At 44.6% G+C, this 17,939-nt stretch overlaps 1 protein-coding gene across 2 annotated transcripts in view; it reads right to left on the bottom strand.

Moving 5' to 3' along the window:
- Positions 1-17,939, bottom strand: part of ZNF711 (zinc finger protein 711) — a gene marked incomplete at its 5' end in the record, with an annotated part of 86,793 nt that overhangs the window by 28,994 nt on the left and 39,860 nt on the right. For both annotated transcript variants that reach the window (XM_082263117.1, XM_082263118.1), the window contains one exon: positions 4,299-4,448. In XM_082263117.1, coding sequence (XP_082119243.1) covers positions 4,299-4,448 — 150 coding nt within the window. The remainder of the gene's footprint in view (positions 1-4,298; positions 4,449-17,939) is intronic.

Raw genomic sequence — 17,939 nt, 5'->3', positions numbered from 1 at the left:
CTATGTAATCCGGTGTATAAAAACCTTCAACTGAGTCAAATAAAACAGAAGAGTTATTTTGTAAAGATGCGGAGTGTATCTTTTTGTGTCTGTTCCCTACTGCAGTAATTATTATTAATTTGGAACCACTGATCAATATGAGGATAGGAGTTGCCTATCTACAAAATTCCCAGAACAGGTGTTGGATTCAGCAAGGATGAGCTCACGAGTCCGAACCTGCCTGAGCAATCCTGTCAGGAAACTGTCAAAGCAGACAGCCAATCATAGGTGGCAGAAGCATTCCCCGCACTGCAGCTGAAGGTATACACGCCCTTTGTATATGTGCGGCTGTGGGGTGGGGCATACCGCTGCCGCCTATGATTGGTTGTCTCCTTTGACAGCTTCCTGGCGGGATAGCTCAGACACGTGTCCAAACCCACCTGACCTCACCCAACTCAACAGTAGAGATGGGCCCGGGCGTGACCGGTGACGCCAGGAAGTTGACACTGGAGTCCGCCAATCACAGGCAGCGAGACATTTCCCGATCCGCAGCTGCACAGATCGGGAAATGTCTTAGTCCCCAAAGCACCCAACCACCCCCCCCCCCCATGTTGAGGGCGGGTGGCCTGGTATGGTCCAGGGGGGCCCGCTCGTCCCCTCCCCTTTCCTGGCCTGCCGGGCTGCATGCTCAGATAAGGGTTTGGTATGGATTTTGGGGGGACACCACGCCCTGGTTTGAAACCTGCCTTTTTTTTCCCATTTTGGGGTGGAGTTCCCCCTCAAGATTCTCAGAGCGCAAGTCGGATCAGGATGCTACTTCCATTCAAATCAATAGGCTACCATAGGGAACCATTGATTTTCAAATTTAAAATAAGTATAACGTGGCTTAGCGCTGTATAAGAAACGTTAAGCAACGTTAATCAGCCTTTAGCAGCGTCAGACGTTTTTACAGCTTGACGCTGCAGCTCCAGAACGCACCGGTCCTGGGTTTTTTTTTTTTTTTGCAGCTTAATCACTTTACCACCGGAGGATTTTCCTGCTTTATGTCCAGGCCACTTTTTGCAACTTGGCACTGCGTGACTTTAACTGACAATTGCGCGGTCATGCAACGCCGTACCCAAACAAAATTTACGTCCTTTTTTTCCCACAAACAGAGCTTTCTTTTGGTGGTATTTGATCACCTCTGCGCTTTTCATTTTTTGCGATATTAATAAAAAAAGAGCGAAAATTTTGTGAAAAAATTGACATTTTCTACTTTGACAGTTAAAAAATATCCAATATATTCAATTTTTGTCATATATTTAGGCCAAAATGTATTTAGCTACATGTCTTTGACAAAAAAATCCTCAATGAGCGTATTTTTAACCGCTTTAAGACCGGAAGATTTTACCCCCTTCCTGACCAGGCCATATTTTGCAATTCGGCACTGCGTTACTTTAACGGACAATTGCGCGGTCATGCAACGCTGTACCCAAATTAAATTGATGTCCTTTTTTTCCCCGACAAATAGAGCTTTCTTTTGGTGTTATTTGATCACCTGTACGATTTTTATTTTTTGAAAAAAAGAGCGACAATTTTGAAAAAAAAAAACAATATTTTTTACATTCTGATAGATAATATTCCCCCCAAAAAAAAATATTTATAAATCAAATTTTTTTAACATTTTAGGCAAATTTGTTTTCTGCTACATATTTTTGGTAAAAAAAAAAATCACAATAAGCGTATTTTGATTGGTTTGCGCAAAAGTTATTGCGTTTACTAACTAAGGGAAAGATTTGTCATTTTTATTGTTTATTTTTTCTTTACGAGTAATGGCGGCGATCTGCGATTTTTTGCAGGACTGCGACATTGCGGCGGACAGATCGGATCCTTGACATTTTTGACACTTTTTGGGTTACCAGTGACATTACTACAGTAATCAGTGCTATAAATATGCACTGTCACTGTAATATTGACATTGTCAGGGAAGGGGTTAACACTGTTGGTGATCAAGGGGTTAATGTATGCCTCATGCTTACTGACGTGTGTGGGGGGAGGGGACTGTGTGACACAGGGACAGATCGTATGTTCAGCTATGCTGAATCCTGTAATCTGACCCTGTCTGTCACTTAGGAGATCCGCCGCTTTGTTTTACACAAGCAGGCGGATCTCCACACTCGATCCCCGACGATCGGGGAAGAGCGGCGGTGATCACCGCCGCTCCTCCCCTGGCCCGACTCCCGCTGTGTCTGAATACAGCGGGAGCGAGGCTCCGGCGGCGTGCGCGTGCTGCCGAGAGAGGGGAATGTCTGGTGACGTAGGTCTACGTCGCTGGACGATAACGAACCACTTTGCCGCAGTAGCAGCTCAGTGAGCGGTCGGCAAGTGGTTAGAAACGCCTATGCCACTTGGAGCTCCTAAAAGCCCCGTGTGTGTATGAGGCCATAGAATAACATGGAGGGGCGTTTTTTAAGCCGCAAAAAAAAAAAAACGTCTGACGCTCCTAACAGCAGCTGCAAAAACACCCCGTGTGCATGGGGGGCCTGATAGTGGTGGGCTACAGATAGAACCGCCCCTCTGAGGGCGACCATAATGCTGATGCGGCCTGAAATTGAGTTTGACACCCCTGTGGTAGAGGGAGGAGGGGAAATGTTTTTTTTCTTGGGGGGGGGGGGGGTGCTAGTAGGGATGATTGGGGAGTATTTGTGCTAGGAGGGGAAATTTGAGGGGATGTATTAGGAGTGGTGATTTAGGGGGATTTGTTTTATGAGGGGGTGGGGGAAGGGGATTTGTGCTAGAAGAATTGATATGGTAGAGGGAGGAGGGGAAATTTATTCATTTTGTTTTTTTTTTTTGGGGGGGGGGGGGTGCTAGTAGAGATGATTGGGGAGCATTTGTGCTAGGAGGGTAAATTTGGAGGTGGAGGAGGATTTGTGCTAGAAGAGGTGATAAGGTATAGAGAGGAGGGGAAATGTTGTTGTTTTTTTTGTTTTGTTTTTTTTTGGTGGGGGAGGGGGTGCTAGTTAAGGATGACTGGGAAGAATTTGTGCTAGGAGGGGAAATTTCGAAGTGGAGGAGGATTTGTGCTAGAAAGGGAGTATTGGGGGGGTTTGTGCTAAAAGAGGTGATATGGTAGAGGGAGGAGGGGAATTATTTTTTTTTTGGGGGGGGGGGGGGTGCTAGTTGGGATGATTGGGGAGTATTTGTACTAGGAGGGGAAATTTGGAGGTGGAGGAGGATTTGTGCTAGAAGAGGTGAAATAGTAGAGAGAGGGAGGGGAAATGTTGTTTTTTGGGAGGGGGGGGGGGTGTGCTAGTAGGGATGATTGGGGAGTATTTGTGCTAGGAGGGGAAATTTGAGGGGATGAGTTAGGAGTAGTGATTTAGGGGGATTTGTTTTAGGAGGGGGTGGGGGAAGAGGATTTGTGCTAGAAGGTAGGATTGGTGGGAATTTGTGCTAGAAGAGGTGATATGGTAGAGGGGGGGTGTTGTTTTTTTTTTTTTGCGGGGGGGGGGGGGGGAGGTGCTAGTAGGGATGACTGGGAAGAATTTGTGCTAGGAAGAGAAATTTGGAAGTGGAGGATTTGTGCTAGAAGAGGTGATATGGTAGAGTGAGGAGGGGAAATGTGTTTTTTTTGGGGGGGGGGGGTGCTAGTTGGGATGATTGGGGAGCATTTGTGCTAGGAGGGGAAATTTGGAGGTGGAGGAGGATTTGTGCTAGAAGGTGGGATTGGGGGGGATTTGTGCTAGAAGAGGTGATATGGTAGAGGGCGGAGGAAGATGTGTTTTTTTTGGGGGGGGGGGGGGGTTATGCTAGTAGGGATGATTGTGAAGTATTTGTGCTAGGAGGGGAAATTTGGAGGTGGAGGAGGATTTGTGCTAGAAGGTGGGATTTGGGGGTTTGTGCAATGGTAGAGGGAGGAGGGGAGATTTTTTTTTTTTGGGGGGGGGGGGTGCTAGTAGGGATGATTGGGGAGCATTTGTGCTAGGAGGGGAAATTTGGAGGTGCAGGAGGATTTGTGCTAGAAGGTGGGATTAGGGGGAATTTGTGCTGAGAGGGTAAATTCGAGGGGTAGATTTGTGATAGGGGGGGTGATTTGGTGCTCAATTTTTTTTTTTTTTTGGGGGGGGGGGTGTAGATTTTTGCTGACACATAATGCCATTACATCTTTGGGGGGGCGCAGTTTGGCATGTTTGCCCAGGTCTCTAGAGGACCTTCTCTCAGGATTATCACAGTGACACTTCTCCCAGTACAGATTAGAGGGGGGGCGGTAAGATGACGGCTGCCATGGGCCCAGGAAAATCTTTACCCCCCCCCCCCCCGGAGCGGTTTACTGTTACCGATATCTTCATCTTCCTGAGAGGAATCTTTCACCGCCATGTAGACCATCTTCTCCCGCGGTATTCGCCCCACCAGTCCGCTCTGTTCCAGGACTCCGGTGACGGGATGTCCGTTCTGGAAATCGCTCTCCGTTACGATCTCCGTCCCCCCTGCACAGAGAGGAGATTTATTACAGATTACAAAAACAATCGACCCCATGGCGAGGATTTACTGAAGGCAATCTGGGCGCTTTGCTCTCATTTTTTTTTTAACATACACAACTCGGCAATGCTATGGGGGGGGGGGCAGAGGATACTACAGTAGGGGATGAAGTGAAGGGGACAGAGGACACTGCTATGGGGGGGGGGGGGGTCAGAGGATACTACAGTGGGGGATGATGTGAAGGGGACAGAGGACAATGCTATGGGGGGGGGGGGCAGAGGATACTACAGTGGGGGACGATGTGAAGGGGACAGAGGACACTGCTATGGGAGGGGGGGGGGGGGGTCAGAGGATACTACAGTGGGGGATGATGTGAAGGGGACAGAGGACACTGCTATGGGGGGGGGGGGGGCAGAGGATACTACAGTGGGGGACGATGTGAAGGGGACAGAGGACACTGCTATGGGAGGGGGGGGGGGGGTCAGAGGATACTACAGTGGGGGACGATGTGAAGGGGACAGAGGACACTGCTATGGGGGGGGGGGGCAGAGGATACTACAGTGGGGGATGATGTGAAGGGGACAGAGGACAATGCTATGGGGGGGGGGGCAGAGGATACTACAGTGGGGGACGATGTGAAGGGGACAGAGGACAATGCTATGGGGGGGGGGGCAGAGGATACTACAGTGGGGGATGATGTGAAGGGGACAGAGGACAATGCTATGGGGGGGGGGGGGCAGAGGATACTACAGTGGGGGATGATGTGAAGGGGACAGAGGACACTTCTATGGGGGGGGGGGGCAGAGGATACTACAGTGGGGGATGACGTGAAGGGGACAGAGGACACTGCTATGGGGGGGGGGGGGCAGAGGATACTACAGTGGGGGATGACGTGAAGGGGACAGAGGACAATGCTATGGGGGGGGGGGGGCAGAGGATACTACAGTGGGGGATGATGTGAAGGGGACAGAGGACACTTCTATGGGGGGGGGGGGGCAGAGGATACTACAGTGGGGGATGACGTGAAGGGGACAGAGGACAATGCTATGGGGGGGGGGGGGGCAGAGGATACTACAGTAGGGGATGACGTGAAGGGGACAGAGGACACTGCTATGGGGAGGGGGGGGGGGCAGGGGATACTACAGTGGAGGATGATGTGAAGGGGACAGAGGACACTTCTATGGGGGGGGGGGGGGGGCAGAGGATACTACAGTGGGTGATGAAGTGAAGGGGACAGAGGACACTGCTATGGGAGGGGGGGGGTCAGAGGATACTACAGTGGGGGATGATGTGAAGGGGTCAGAGGACACTGCTATGGGGGGGGGGGCAGAGGATACTACAGTGGGGGACGATGTGAAGGGGACACTGCTATGGGGGGGGGGGGCAGAGGATACTACAGTGGGGGATGACGTGAAGGGGACAGAGGACACTGCTATGGGGGGGGGGGCAGAGGATACTACAGTGGGGGATGACGTGAAGGGGACAGAGGACACTGCTATGGGGGGGGGGCAGAGGATACTACAGTAGGGGATGATGTGAAGGGGACAGAGGACACTGCTATGGGGGGGGGGGGGAGGCAGATTACTGTGACACTCTATGTGTTCTTTGTGCCTTTTTTTTGATTGGTAGTTTTTATTTTTTTATTTTTTAAGGGTTCTTTGCTAGATCCTAACCTCTGGAAGGTTGCCCCATGCCCCCCACCCCGACCATACAGCAACCTTTCTCAACCTTTTACCCCAGCAGAACACGAGAATTTTGAGGTTCTCCAGGTACCCCGGTGAAACCAATGGATTGGTGACCAGTGAGAAAAATCCCCACAATGGTGGTCAGAATGCCACCCTTAGAGACACCTCTGCTAAGTGGCACTGACCCTGGACTATGCAGGCACCATCGATTTGGGGACAGTCAGCCACAGCTCAAGGAACCCCCTAGAACCCTCTGAAGGAACCGTGGTTGAGAATAGTTTCTGTAGAGTGACGGCTCGGAGTCTGCTGGGGCTGCTGACATCACATCAAAGATGGCGGCACCTAGCAGCAGTCTCAGGGGTATTGGATGTCTACACAAAGGAGGAGGAGGTGCATCCCATGCAATAAGTACAATTAGATAACTAAGAGACCTCTATGATCAGCTTTGTAAGAACCTCAAGCCTCATGAAAGTTTGTGATTTACCAATAATGGGCAACCAACTAGATGTGTAACATGCAAAATGGCAGCTGGAAGCTGGTTGGCTGGTGTAGTTTACCCTGAACTTCATGTTGTTCTGCCCCGCCTCTCTCTCCCAAAAAATATCCCAGTGCTCACCAACAATAAATAATGTGAAAATGTCCAGGATGTGAATTTTGCCGCCAATAACCGCCCCGCGTTCCCCCGCTACAAATATCACCAAAAGTGCAGCGCAAAAAAATAATTTAAATAAACAAAACTATCAATTTATAAAATATTGTCAATGGATATAAAACAAAGAAAATAAATACCATGAAAATGTGATTAGTTCATAAAATATAGATATATATCATGATAGATTATAAAATATAGATATATATCATGATAGATTATAAAATATAGATATATATCATGATAGTAAGTAAAGAAGCTGCGCTAAATGAAACAAAATTATTATGAAAGTCCTCCGATTTTTCCAATGCGACAAGTTCAATCCGTGGATGTGACCACCACCAACTTATACCCCTGCTTACCAGAAATATATTGGAATAATGCAGGCAACCATTCAGGACTCAAAAGGTTAAAAATACCAAGGATATTCACTGATATAATACCCCTCAGACTCGCAGAATGGACCAATCCAAATCAGAGGAAACGTTGGATCCAAGGATATTCCACATGTATTATCAATGGTCACATGCAGAAAATAAAAGGCCCATAGCGTAAAACCATTAAATATTTTTTGTAATAAACAAGAGTAACACTTACAAAAATGCAAGAGGTAAGCGCTGAATCGAAGCCGCCGGCCGGTCAGCTCCAAACACCCACCCTCACGTCTCGTAAAGGTGACGTCAGCACGCCGCGACCGACGTACGTTTCGTCAAAACTGACGTTCTCAAGTACCTTGAACTTGTTGCATGAGAAAAATCTGTGGCGGCTTTCAACTTTGTTTTGTCATGCGATCACCTTTTTTTTATCTGGTAAGCAGCCTATGATGTCGGTGGTGGTTCTTTACTTTATCTAGCACTCATTCATCACCTATTCACATAGGGGATCCACACCTAGTATGTGCACTTGTATGCTAAATACAGTATCACGCTATGAAATTTATATCTTTTACGCACATGATTGACGCCTATTGAGCTTATCGTCTCGTCTGAGGTTTGGAATCCTTTCGTGAGGGTCATTCTTAGGATTTACAGTTGGTTCGGAGAATTACCATCCTTTTATCAGGCGATCTTATTTGCTATTTCTGATAAGCAGTATACATCTAATATCATCTTTCTAGAGGAGTCAATATCTGGATGCATTTGGACTTATATTCAATATTTTTCACCAAACATTCTTTTACTCAATTTATTGGTTTATGGGACTTTATGAGGACTTTCATAATAATTTTATGTTTCATTTAGCGCAGCTTCTTTACTTATTATGCTTTTAGGATGTTTGTCACATTTAAGTTGCAGCTTTAATTTTTTGAGATTCTGGTTGATATTCTAGCGCGGTTACTATTTACATAATATATCATGATAGATTATAAATATAAAATATAGATATATATCATGATTGATTATAAATATAAAATGTAGATATATATCATGATAGATTATAAATATAAAATATAGATATATATCATGATAGATTATAAATATAAAATATAGATATATATCATGATAGATTATAAATATAAAATGTAGATATATATCATGATAGATTATAAATATTAAATATAGATATATATCATGATAGATTATAAATATAAAATGTAGATATATATCATGATTGATTATAAAATATAAAATATAGATATATATCATGATTGATTATAAATATAAAATATAGATATATATCATGATTGATTATAAATATAAAATGTGTATATATATTATGATAGATTATAAATATAAAATGTAGATATATATCATGATAGATTATAAATATAAAATGTAGATATATATCATGATAGATTATAAATATAAAATGTAGATATATATCATGATAGATTATAAATATAAAATATAGATATATATCATGATAGATTATAAATATAAAATATAGATATATATCATGATAGATTATAAATATAAAATATAGATATATAGATTATAAATATAAAATATAGATATATATCATGATAGATTATAAATATAAAATATAGATATATATCATGATAGATTATTAATATAAAATATAGATATATATCATGATAGATTATAAATATAAAATATATATATATATCATGATAGATTATAAATATAAAATGTAGATATATATCATGATAGATTATAAATATAAAATATAGATATATATCATGATTGATTATAAATATAAAATGTAGATATATATCATGATAGATTATAAATATAAAATGTAGATATATATCATGATAGATTATAAATATAAAATATAGATATATATCATGATAGATTATTAATATAAAATATAGATATATATCATGATAGATTATAAATATAAAATATAGATATATATCATGATAGATTATAAATATAAAATATAGATATATATCATGATAGATTATAAAATATAAAATATAGATATATATCATGATTGATTATAAATATAAAATATAGATATATATCATGATTGATTATAAATATAAAATGTAGATATATATCATGATAGATTATAAATATAAAATGTAGATATACATCATGATAGATTATAAATATAAAATATAGATATATATCATGATAGATTATAAATATAAAATATAGATATATATCATGATAGATTATAAATATAAAATGTAGATATATATCATGATATATATCTATATTTTATATTTATAATCTATCATGATATATATCTATATTTTATATTTATAATCTATCATGATAGATTATAAATATAAAATATAGATATATATCATGATTGATTATAAAATATAAAATGTAGATATATATCATGATAGATTATAAATATAAAATGTAGATATATATCATGATAGAGTGGGGGCGGGAGCGCACCGCCGGCAGTGCACGCTTGCCCCCTAGCTGCAGGCGCATGACCGACGTATACCTATGGCGGTTCACGCAGGAGGGCCAGCCTGCCACAGTTTTTCTGCGGCGGGCGGTCAGAAAGCGGTTAACTATTTAAATTTTTGTTGCGTTGCACTTTTGGGGATATAGAAATGTTAGGTTTTATTTTTTAACAAAGCAACACTTCTGCATTTCTTGCCTAGGCGAGAATTACGTTTGATTCTCCCCGCCCCCTGGGCGTGCAGCAGCTTCCTCCAACCATCTGCACACATGTGGGGTTTCCCTTGCATGTGCAAATCCTAGAGATGCACCGAAATTATACAGTATCTGACAAAAGTAAGTACACCCCTCACATTTGTGTAAATATTTTATCCTATCTTTTCATGTGACAACACTGAAGAAATGAGACTTTGCTACAATGTAAAGTAGTGAGTGTACAGCTTGTATAACAGTGTACATTTGCTGTCCCCTCAAAATAACTCAACACACAGCCATTAATGTCTAAACCGCTGGCAACAAAAGTGAGTACACCCCTAAGTGACAATGTCCAAATTGGGCCCAAAGTGTCAATATTTTGTGTGGCCGCCATTATTTTCCAGCACTGCCTTCACCCTCTTGGGCATGGAATTCACCAGAGCTTCACAGGTTGTCACTGGAGTCCTCTTCCACTCCTCCATGATGACATCACAGAGCTGGTGGATGTTAGAGACCTTGCGCTCCTCCACCTTCTGTTTGAGGATGTCCCACAGATGCTCAACAGGGTTTAGGTCTGGAGACATGCTTGGCCAGTCCATCACCTTTACCCTCAGCTTCTTTAGCAAGGCAGTGGTCATCTTGGAGGTGTTTGGGGTCGTTATGTTGGAATGCTGCCCTGCCCCCCCAGTCTCTGAAGGGAGGGGATCATGCTCTGCTTCAGTATGTCACAGTACATGTTGGCATTCATGGTCCCCTCAATGAACTGTAGCTCCCCAGTGCCGGCAGCACTCATGCAGCCCCAGACCATGACACTCCCACCACCATGCCTGACTGTAGGAAGACACACTTGTCTTTGTACTCCTCACCTGGTTGCCCCCACACACGCCTGACACCATCTGACACCAAATAAGTTTATCTTGGTCTCATCAGACCACAGGAGATGGTTCCAGTAATCCATGTCCTTAGTCTGCTTGTCTTCAGCAAACTGTTTGCAGACTTTCTTGTGCATCATCTTTAGAAGTGGCTTCCTTCTGGGACAACAGCCATGTAGACCAATTTGATGCAGTGTGCGGCGTATGGTCTGAGCACTGACAGGCTGACCCCCCCCCCCCCCCCTTCAACCTCTGCAACAATGCTGGCAGTACTCATACCTCTATTTACCAAAGACAACCTCTGGATAGGACGCTGAGCACGTGCACTCAACTTCTTTGGTCAACCATGATGAGGACTGTTCTGAGTGGAACCTGTCCTGTTAAACCATTGTTTGGTCTTGGCCACCGTGCTGCAGTTCAGTTTCAGGGTCTTGGCAATCTTCTTATAGCCTAGGCCATCTTTATGTAGAGCAACAATTCTTTTTTTCAGATCCTCATAGAGTTTTTTGCTATGAGGTGCCATGTTGAACTTCAAGTGACCAGTATGAGAGAGTGAGAGCGATAACACCAAATGTAACACACCTGCTCCCCATTCACACCTGAGACCTTGTAACACTAACGAGTCACATCACATCGGGGAGGGAAAATGGCTAATTAAGCCCAATTTGGACATTGTCACTTAGGGGTGTACTCACTTTTGTTGCCAGGGGTTTAGACATTAATGGCTGTGTGTTGAGTTATTTTGAGGGGACAGCAAATTTACACTGTTATACAAGCTGTACACTCACTACTTTACATTGTAGCAAAGTCTCATTTCTTCAGTGTTGTCACATGAAAAGATAGAATAAAATATTTACAAAAATGTGAGGGGTGTACTTACTTTTGTAAGATACCGTACATAGAATTTAAAGGGATGCATTTTTCTTGAGCTTTTCTTGCGCTAAAGGTGCCAATAATGAACGACAATAAATTCATAGTCATTTAAATTCATGATCTTAAATAAAAAGTTGAATACAATTCTATATAAAAAAAATATATGTATTTTTAAAAAAACTGTCATTTTCGGTTTAGGCACCAAAATTTCCATTCGCTGCTAACAAGGAAATATATTAGCTTACCTACGCAAATCCATCCACCGTCAAGTAAAAGCGGAACTCCAGGTAAATATAAAAGACTCCGATTAACCTCTTGCTGCCTACGTAATGCATAAGTGAGGCGGCAAAGAGGGAAGGCTTTAAAGCCCACATGCCGCACATATACAGCGCATCCGGAAAGTGTTCACAGCGCTTCACTTCTTCCACATTTTGTACAGCCTTATTCCAAAATGGATTAAATTCATTATTTTCCTCAAAATCCTACAAACAATCCCCCATAATGACAACGTGAGAGAAGTTTGTTTGAAATCTTTGCAAATTTATTAAAAATAAAAAAGGAAAAAAAAATCCCATGTACAAAAGTATTCACCCCCTTTGCTCAATACTTTGGTGAAGCTCCTTTGGCACCAATTCCAGCCTCCAGTATTTCTGAGTATGATGCTACAAGCTTGGCACTCCTATTTTTGGGCAGTTTCTCCCATTCTTCTTTGCAGGACCTCTCAAGCTCCATCAGGTTGGATGGGGGAGGGTCGGTGCACAGCCATTTTCAGATCTCTCCAGAGATGTTCAATCGGGTTCAAGTCTGGGCTCTGGCTGGGCCACTCAAGGACATTCACAGAGTTGTCCCGTAGCCACTCCTTTGTTATCTTGGCTGTGTGCTTAGGGTCGTTGTCCTGTTAGAAGATGAACCTTCGCCCCAGTCTGAGATCCAGAGCGCTCTGGAGAAGGTTTTCATCAAGGATGTCTCTGTACATTGCTGCATTCATCTTTCCCTCCATCCTGACTAGTCTCCCAGTTCCTGCTGATGAAAAACATCCCCACATCATGATGCTGCCACCACCATGCTTCACAGTAGGGATGGTATTGGCCAGGTGATGGGCGGGGCCTGGTTTCCTCCAGACATGACGCTTCCCATTCAGGCCAAAGAGTTCAATCTTTGTTCCATCAGAGCAGAGAATTTTGTTTCTCATGGTCTGAGAGTCCTTCAGGTGTCTTTTGGTAAACTCCAGGCAGGCTGTCATGTGACTTTTACTAAGGAGTGGATTCCGTCTGGCCACACCCATACAGGCCTGATTGGTGGAGTGCTGCAGAGATGGTTGTTCTTCTGGAAGGTTCTCCTCTCTCCACAGAGAAACGCTGGAGCTCTGTCAGAGTGACCATCGGGTTCTTAGTCATCTCCCTGACTAAGGTCCTTCTCCCCTGATTGGGGCCAGGCGGCCCGCTCTAGGAAGAGTCCTGGTGGTTCCAAACTTCTTCCATTTACAGATGATGGAGGCCACTGTGCTCATTGGGATCTTCAATGCTGCAGAAATGTTTCTGTACCCTTCCCCCGATCTGTGCCTTCATACAATCCTGTCTCCGAGGTCTACAGACAATTCCTTGGACTTCATGGTTTGGTTTGTGCTCTGACATGCACTGTTACCTGTGGGACCTTATATAGACAGGTGTGTGCCTTTCCAAATCATGTCCAATCAACTGAATTTACCACAGGTGGACTCCAATCAAGTTGTAGAAACATCTCAAGGATGATCAGTGGAAACAGGATGCACCTGAGCTCAATTCTGAGTGTCATGGCAAAGGGGGTGAATACTTATGTACATGGGATTTTTTCTTTTTTTTAAATACATTTCTGTGGAGAGAGGAGAACCATCCAGAAGAACAACCATCTCTGCAGCACTCCACCAATCAGGCCTGTATGGGAGTGGCCAGACGGAGGCCACTCCTCAGTAAAAGTCACATGACAGCCCACCTGGAGTTTACCAAAAGGCACCTGAAGGACACTCAGACCATGAGAAACAAAATTCTCTGCTCTGATGAAACAAAGATTGAACTCTTTGGCCTGAATGGCAAGCGTCATGTCTGGAGGAAACCAGGCACTGCTCATCACCTGGCCAATACCATCTCTACAGTGAAGCATGGTGGTGGCAGCATCATACTGTGGGGATGTTTTTCAGCGGCAGGAACTGGGAGACTAGTCAGGATGGAGGGAAAGATGAATGCAGCAATGTACAGAGACATCCTTGATGAAAACCTTCTCCAGAGCGTTCTGGACCTCAGACTGGGGTGAAGGTTCATCTTCCAACAGGACAACGACCCTAACCACACAGCTAAGATAACAAAGGAGTATGTGACGGTAGTCACTGTCACTGGGCATGAAAGACAGACACTATATGTGGGGCCCACAGGAAATATATGAAGATAAATTGGAATGACCTTTTCAGGCTGCTTGTAGGAGTTTATCTCATAGACCAGGGGTCTTCAAACTATGGCCCTCCAGTTGTTCAGGAACTACAATTCTCATCATGCCTAGTCATAACTGTGAATGTCAGAGTATTACAATGCCTTATGGGATGTGTAGTTCTGCAACAGCTGGAGGGCCGTAGTTTGAGGATCCCTGTCACAGACCATTGCTAGATAGTTTGAGGTAGGGTGGAGTTTGTTATTGTTAAGTGCCTCTATCCCATTGTTCTATTATTTCTGTCTGCCTTGGGATCAACCTATTATGGGATGTATATGTATATGTGGATTTGCTGCTAAAGGGGAGGGGGGATTCTCCCAGAGTGTATATTTCTTTGTCCTTGTGTTTGAATAAATAGTCTTATTCTCCTTCCCACCCTACACCGATGTCTCCACAAGTGACTAGACGGGCTAAGGGTCTTGGATCATGCTGGTACCAGGCAAGGGAAGCTGTTACCACGGACATACTCTTCTTGAGTACAGGGTCCATTACAGAGTGGCTACGGGACAACTCTCTGAATGTCCTTGAGTGGCCCAGCCAGAGCCCAGACTTGAACCCGATTGGACATCTCTGGAGAGATCTGAAAATGGCTGTGCACCGACCCTCCCCCATCCAACCTGATGGAGCTTGAGAGGTCCTGCAAAGAAGAATGGGAGAAACTGCCCAAAAATAGGAGTGCCAAGCTTGTAGCATCATACTCAGAAATACTGGAGGCTGTAATTGGTGCCAAAGGAGCTTCACCAAAGTATTGAGCAAAGGGTGTGAATACTTATGTACATGGGATTTTTTTTCATTTTTAATAAATTTGCAAAGATTTCAAACAAACTTCTTTCACGTTGTCATTATGGGGATTGTTTGTAGAATTTTTAGGAAAATAATGAATTTAATCAATTTTGGAATAAGGCTGCAACATAACAAAACGTGGAAAAAGTGAAGCTCTGTGAATACTTTCCGGATGCACTGAACCTCAATGGGCGACAGAGCTTTCTGAGCTGAGCTCCCAGCATGATGACCAAGCTTCTCAGTCAGGTGAGAAAAATCACCTGTGCAGATGTGCCGACGGACTCTTACCATTGGCTTATGTTATGTACATTTCTATTCTATTTAGGTTGCCATGGTTCTATTTTACGTCTTTTTTCTTACTTGTTTGCCCTCTGGCGGTGGTGTATGCTATAAGTCTTTTTTTCCACCGGTCGATGAAGGGTTAATTGACCAGCTGGTTAAGTGCTCTGTCCGATCGTGCTAGTGGCGCTGTTGGTTTGGATCAGCTGTGCTAGGAGCCAACAGAATACGTACTTCCGCCTAAGGTGTAAGGGGTGGGGATTGGTTGCTATAAATGAGATTGATGGACCGTCTGTGTCACGCCCCCAGTGACAAAGTCGGAAGTGATGAAACGCGTCGGGCGTGGCCAGACGGCGTTCTCAGCAACCATAACAATGGTGTAGGAGTATCCATTGGTACCCGGTCTGGCGTGGAGCTTTGATCTCGGTCCAAAGGTTGCCTACCTCACCTATGTAAGTGATGTACGTTTAATTTCAGTTATACAAGTGAGTGCATTGTCTGTATTTTTGCTACAATAAAGAAGTATATACGTTATTGCACCAGTGGAGGCTATTTATTTATCTTCCACATGTACCGGAGTCTTGACTGCCTTGATTTGGAAATTGAAGGGTGATGTTTTTGGAGTCTTGGTTTTTCTTGCGATGCAAGCTTGTTCATGAGAGTGAATAAGCATACCTTTCTGGTGAGTGTTAACTTCTACCTTACTCCTGGCACGGTGGGGGGAGGATTGTGGGGTGACCCTGTTTAACATCACACCCATCAAGACTCCTGGACTGAAACGCACAGTGTTTTATATTTCAGCTGATGGACTTTTAGGACTATTTTAGTTTGATTTTAACCACTTTACCACCGGAGGATTTTCCTGCTTAACGTCCAGGCCACTTTTTGCAATTTGGCACTGCGCGACTTTAACTGACAATTGCGCGGTCGTGCAACGCTGTACCCAAATGAAATTTACGACCTTTTTTTCCCACAAACAGAGCTTTCTTTTGGTGGTATTTGATCACCTCTGCGCTTTTCATTTTTTGCGATATTAATAAAAAAAGAGTGAAAATTTTGCGAAAAAAATTGACATTTTCTACTTTTACAGTTAACCGGCTTGCCAACCGCCGCACGACTATTTACGTCGGCAGTCAGCCCCTCACAGGCAAAGCGATGTAGGGCTACATCGCTAGCCTGTGAGGCTCTAGGGAGCGAGCGTGTGCCGCCGGAGGCGCGCTCCCGCGTGGTCACGGCCCCCCCCCCCCCCCGCGCGTGTGCCCGGCGGACCCGATGTACGCCGGCACTCATGATCTTCCGTTAGAGCGGGAGAAAGGCAGGCGGCTAATGTAAACAAAGCCGCCTGTCATTCTCCCCTGTGTAAGAATGGAGATCAGACGGTTCTACTATGTAGGACCGTTGATCTCTGTTCTTACACTAGTAGCCACAGCCAATCACAGTTAGAAACACGCCCCTAGGACACACTTAACCCCTCCCTCTCCAATAAAGTTAACTCTTTCCTTGCCAGTGTCATTTTTACAGTAACAGTGCATATGTATAGCACTGATTACTGTAGTAATGTCACTGGTAACCCCAAAAGTGTCAAAAATGTCAGTCAGGGGTCCGCACGACCGTGAAATTGTCAGTTAAAGTCCACAGCGCAGAATCGCAAAAAGTGGCCTGGACGTAAGACAGCAAAATCCTCCGGGGGTAAAGTGTTTAAAGGCGTTTAGTGATAGTAGATTACTGGACCAGTTTATTTACTCTTCCTCCACTGGTGGGAACCTCTAATGGAGTTTCAGGGGTCTCCTTTAAATGGATGTTATCCACCTCATTCAGTACTGAGTGTCTATACTCCTCCTCCTCCAGTGCACTCAGAAAAATTATACATAGTAGAACCGTTTGATCACCATTCTTACACAGGGGAGAATGACAGGCGGCTTTGTTTACATTAGCCGCCTGCCTTTCTCCCGCTGTCACGGACGATCGCGAGTGCCCGGCGGACATCGGGTGCGCGGGGAGGGGGGGGGGTCCATGACCGAGCGGGAGCGCGCATCCGGCGGCGCGTGCTCGCTCCCAGAACCCTTACAGGCTAGCGACGTAGCCCCACCTTGATTTGCTTGTGAGGGGCTGACTGCCGACGTAAATAGTCGTGCGGCAGTCGGCAAGTGGTTAAGTCGTATTGGTATTATTTTCTCTGACACTGCTTTGATACAAAACTGACATCGTATAGCAGGGAGAGAGGCTATACCCCCTGGGACTGCCCATAGGCGTAGCCAGAACTTTTTTTCTGCCTAGTGTCCTACTCCTGCAGGGGGCAGTATAACCCTACTGGTATCAAGATCAGAGACTGCGTCCATCAATGAACATCAGAGAAAAAAAAAAAAAAAAATCGCAGATCGCCGCCATTACTCGTTAACCACCTCCCACCCGGGCCATAGTACATATACGGCCGGGTGGGAGTCTCGTCCTTCTGAATGGACGTTCCGGAACGTCCTTCAGAAGGAGCAAGATCGCGCCGCCGCGGGCACGCGCAGCGGCGCGATCTCGATGTGCCTGTGTCCCTCGGACACAGCGCAACAAGATGCGTCAGGAGGGCCCTGTGATTGGCCCTCCTGATCACATGACGGCTGTGTCCAATCACAGCCGTCATGCAATGTAAATACAGCCGTTGTAACGGCTTCGATCTCTTCTCCTCCCTGACAGATCCTGTCAGGGAGGAGAAGAAGAGGATCGATACTGGAGCTGGGGTGATCAGTGAGTATTTCTAAGTACTCACTGATCACAGGGGGGGTCTGTGCTGGTTATCAGATGATTGATTACCAGTGCAGCCCTGGGGGGAGGGGATGCCACTAGAGCCACCAGGGATGCCCACCCATGACCACCAGGGATGCCC

This window comes from Pelophylax lessonae (genome assembly GCF_965119305.1).
Source record: "Pelophylax lessonae genome assembly, chromosome: 7".
Taxonomy (NCBI): Eukaryota; Metazoa; Chordata; class Amphibia; order Anura; family Ranidae; genus Pelophylax; species Pelophylax lessonae.
This window is presented reverse-complemented; position numbering and strand designations above follow the sequence as displayed.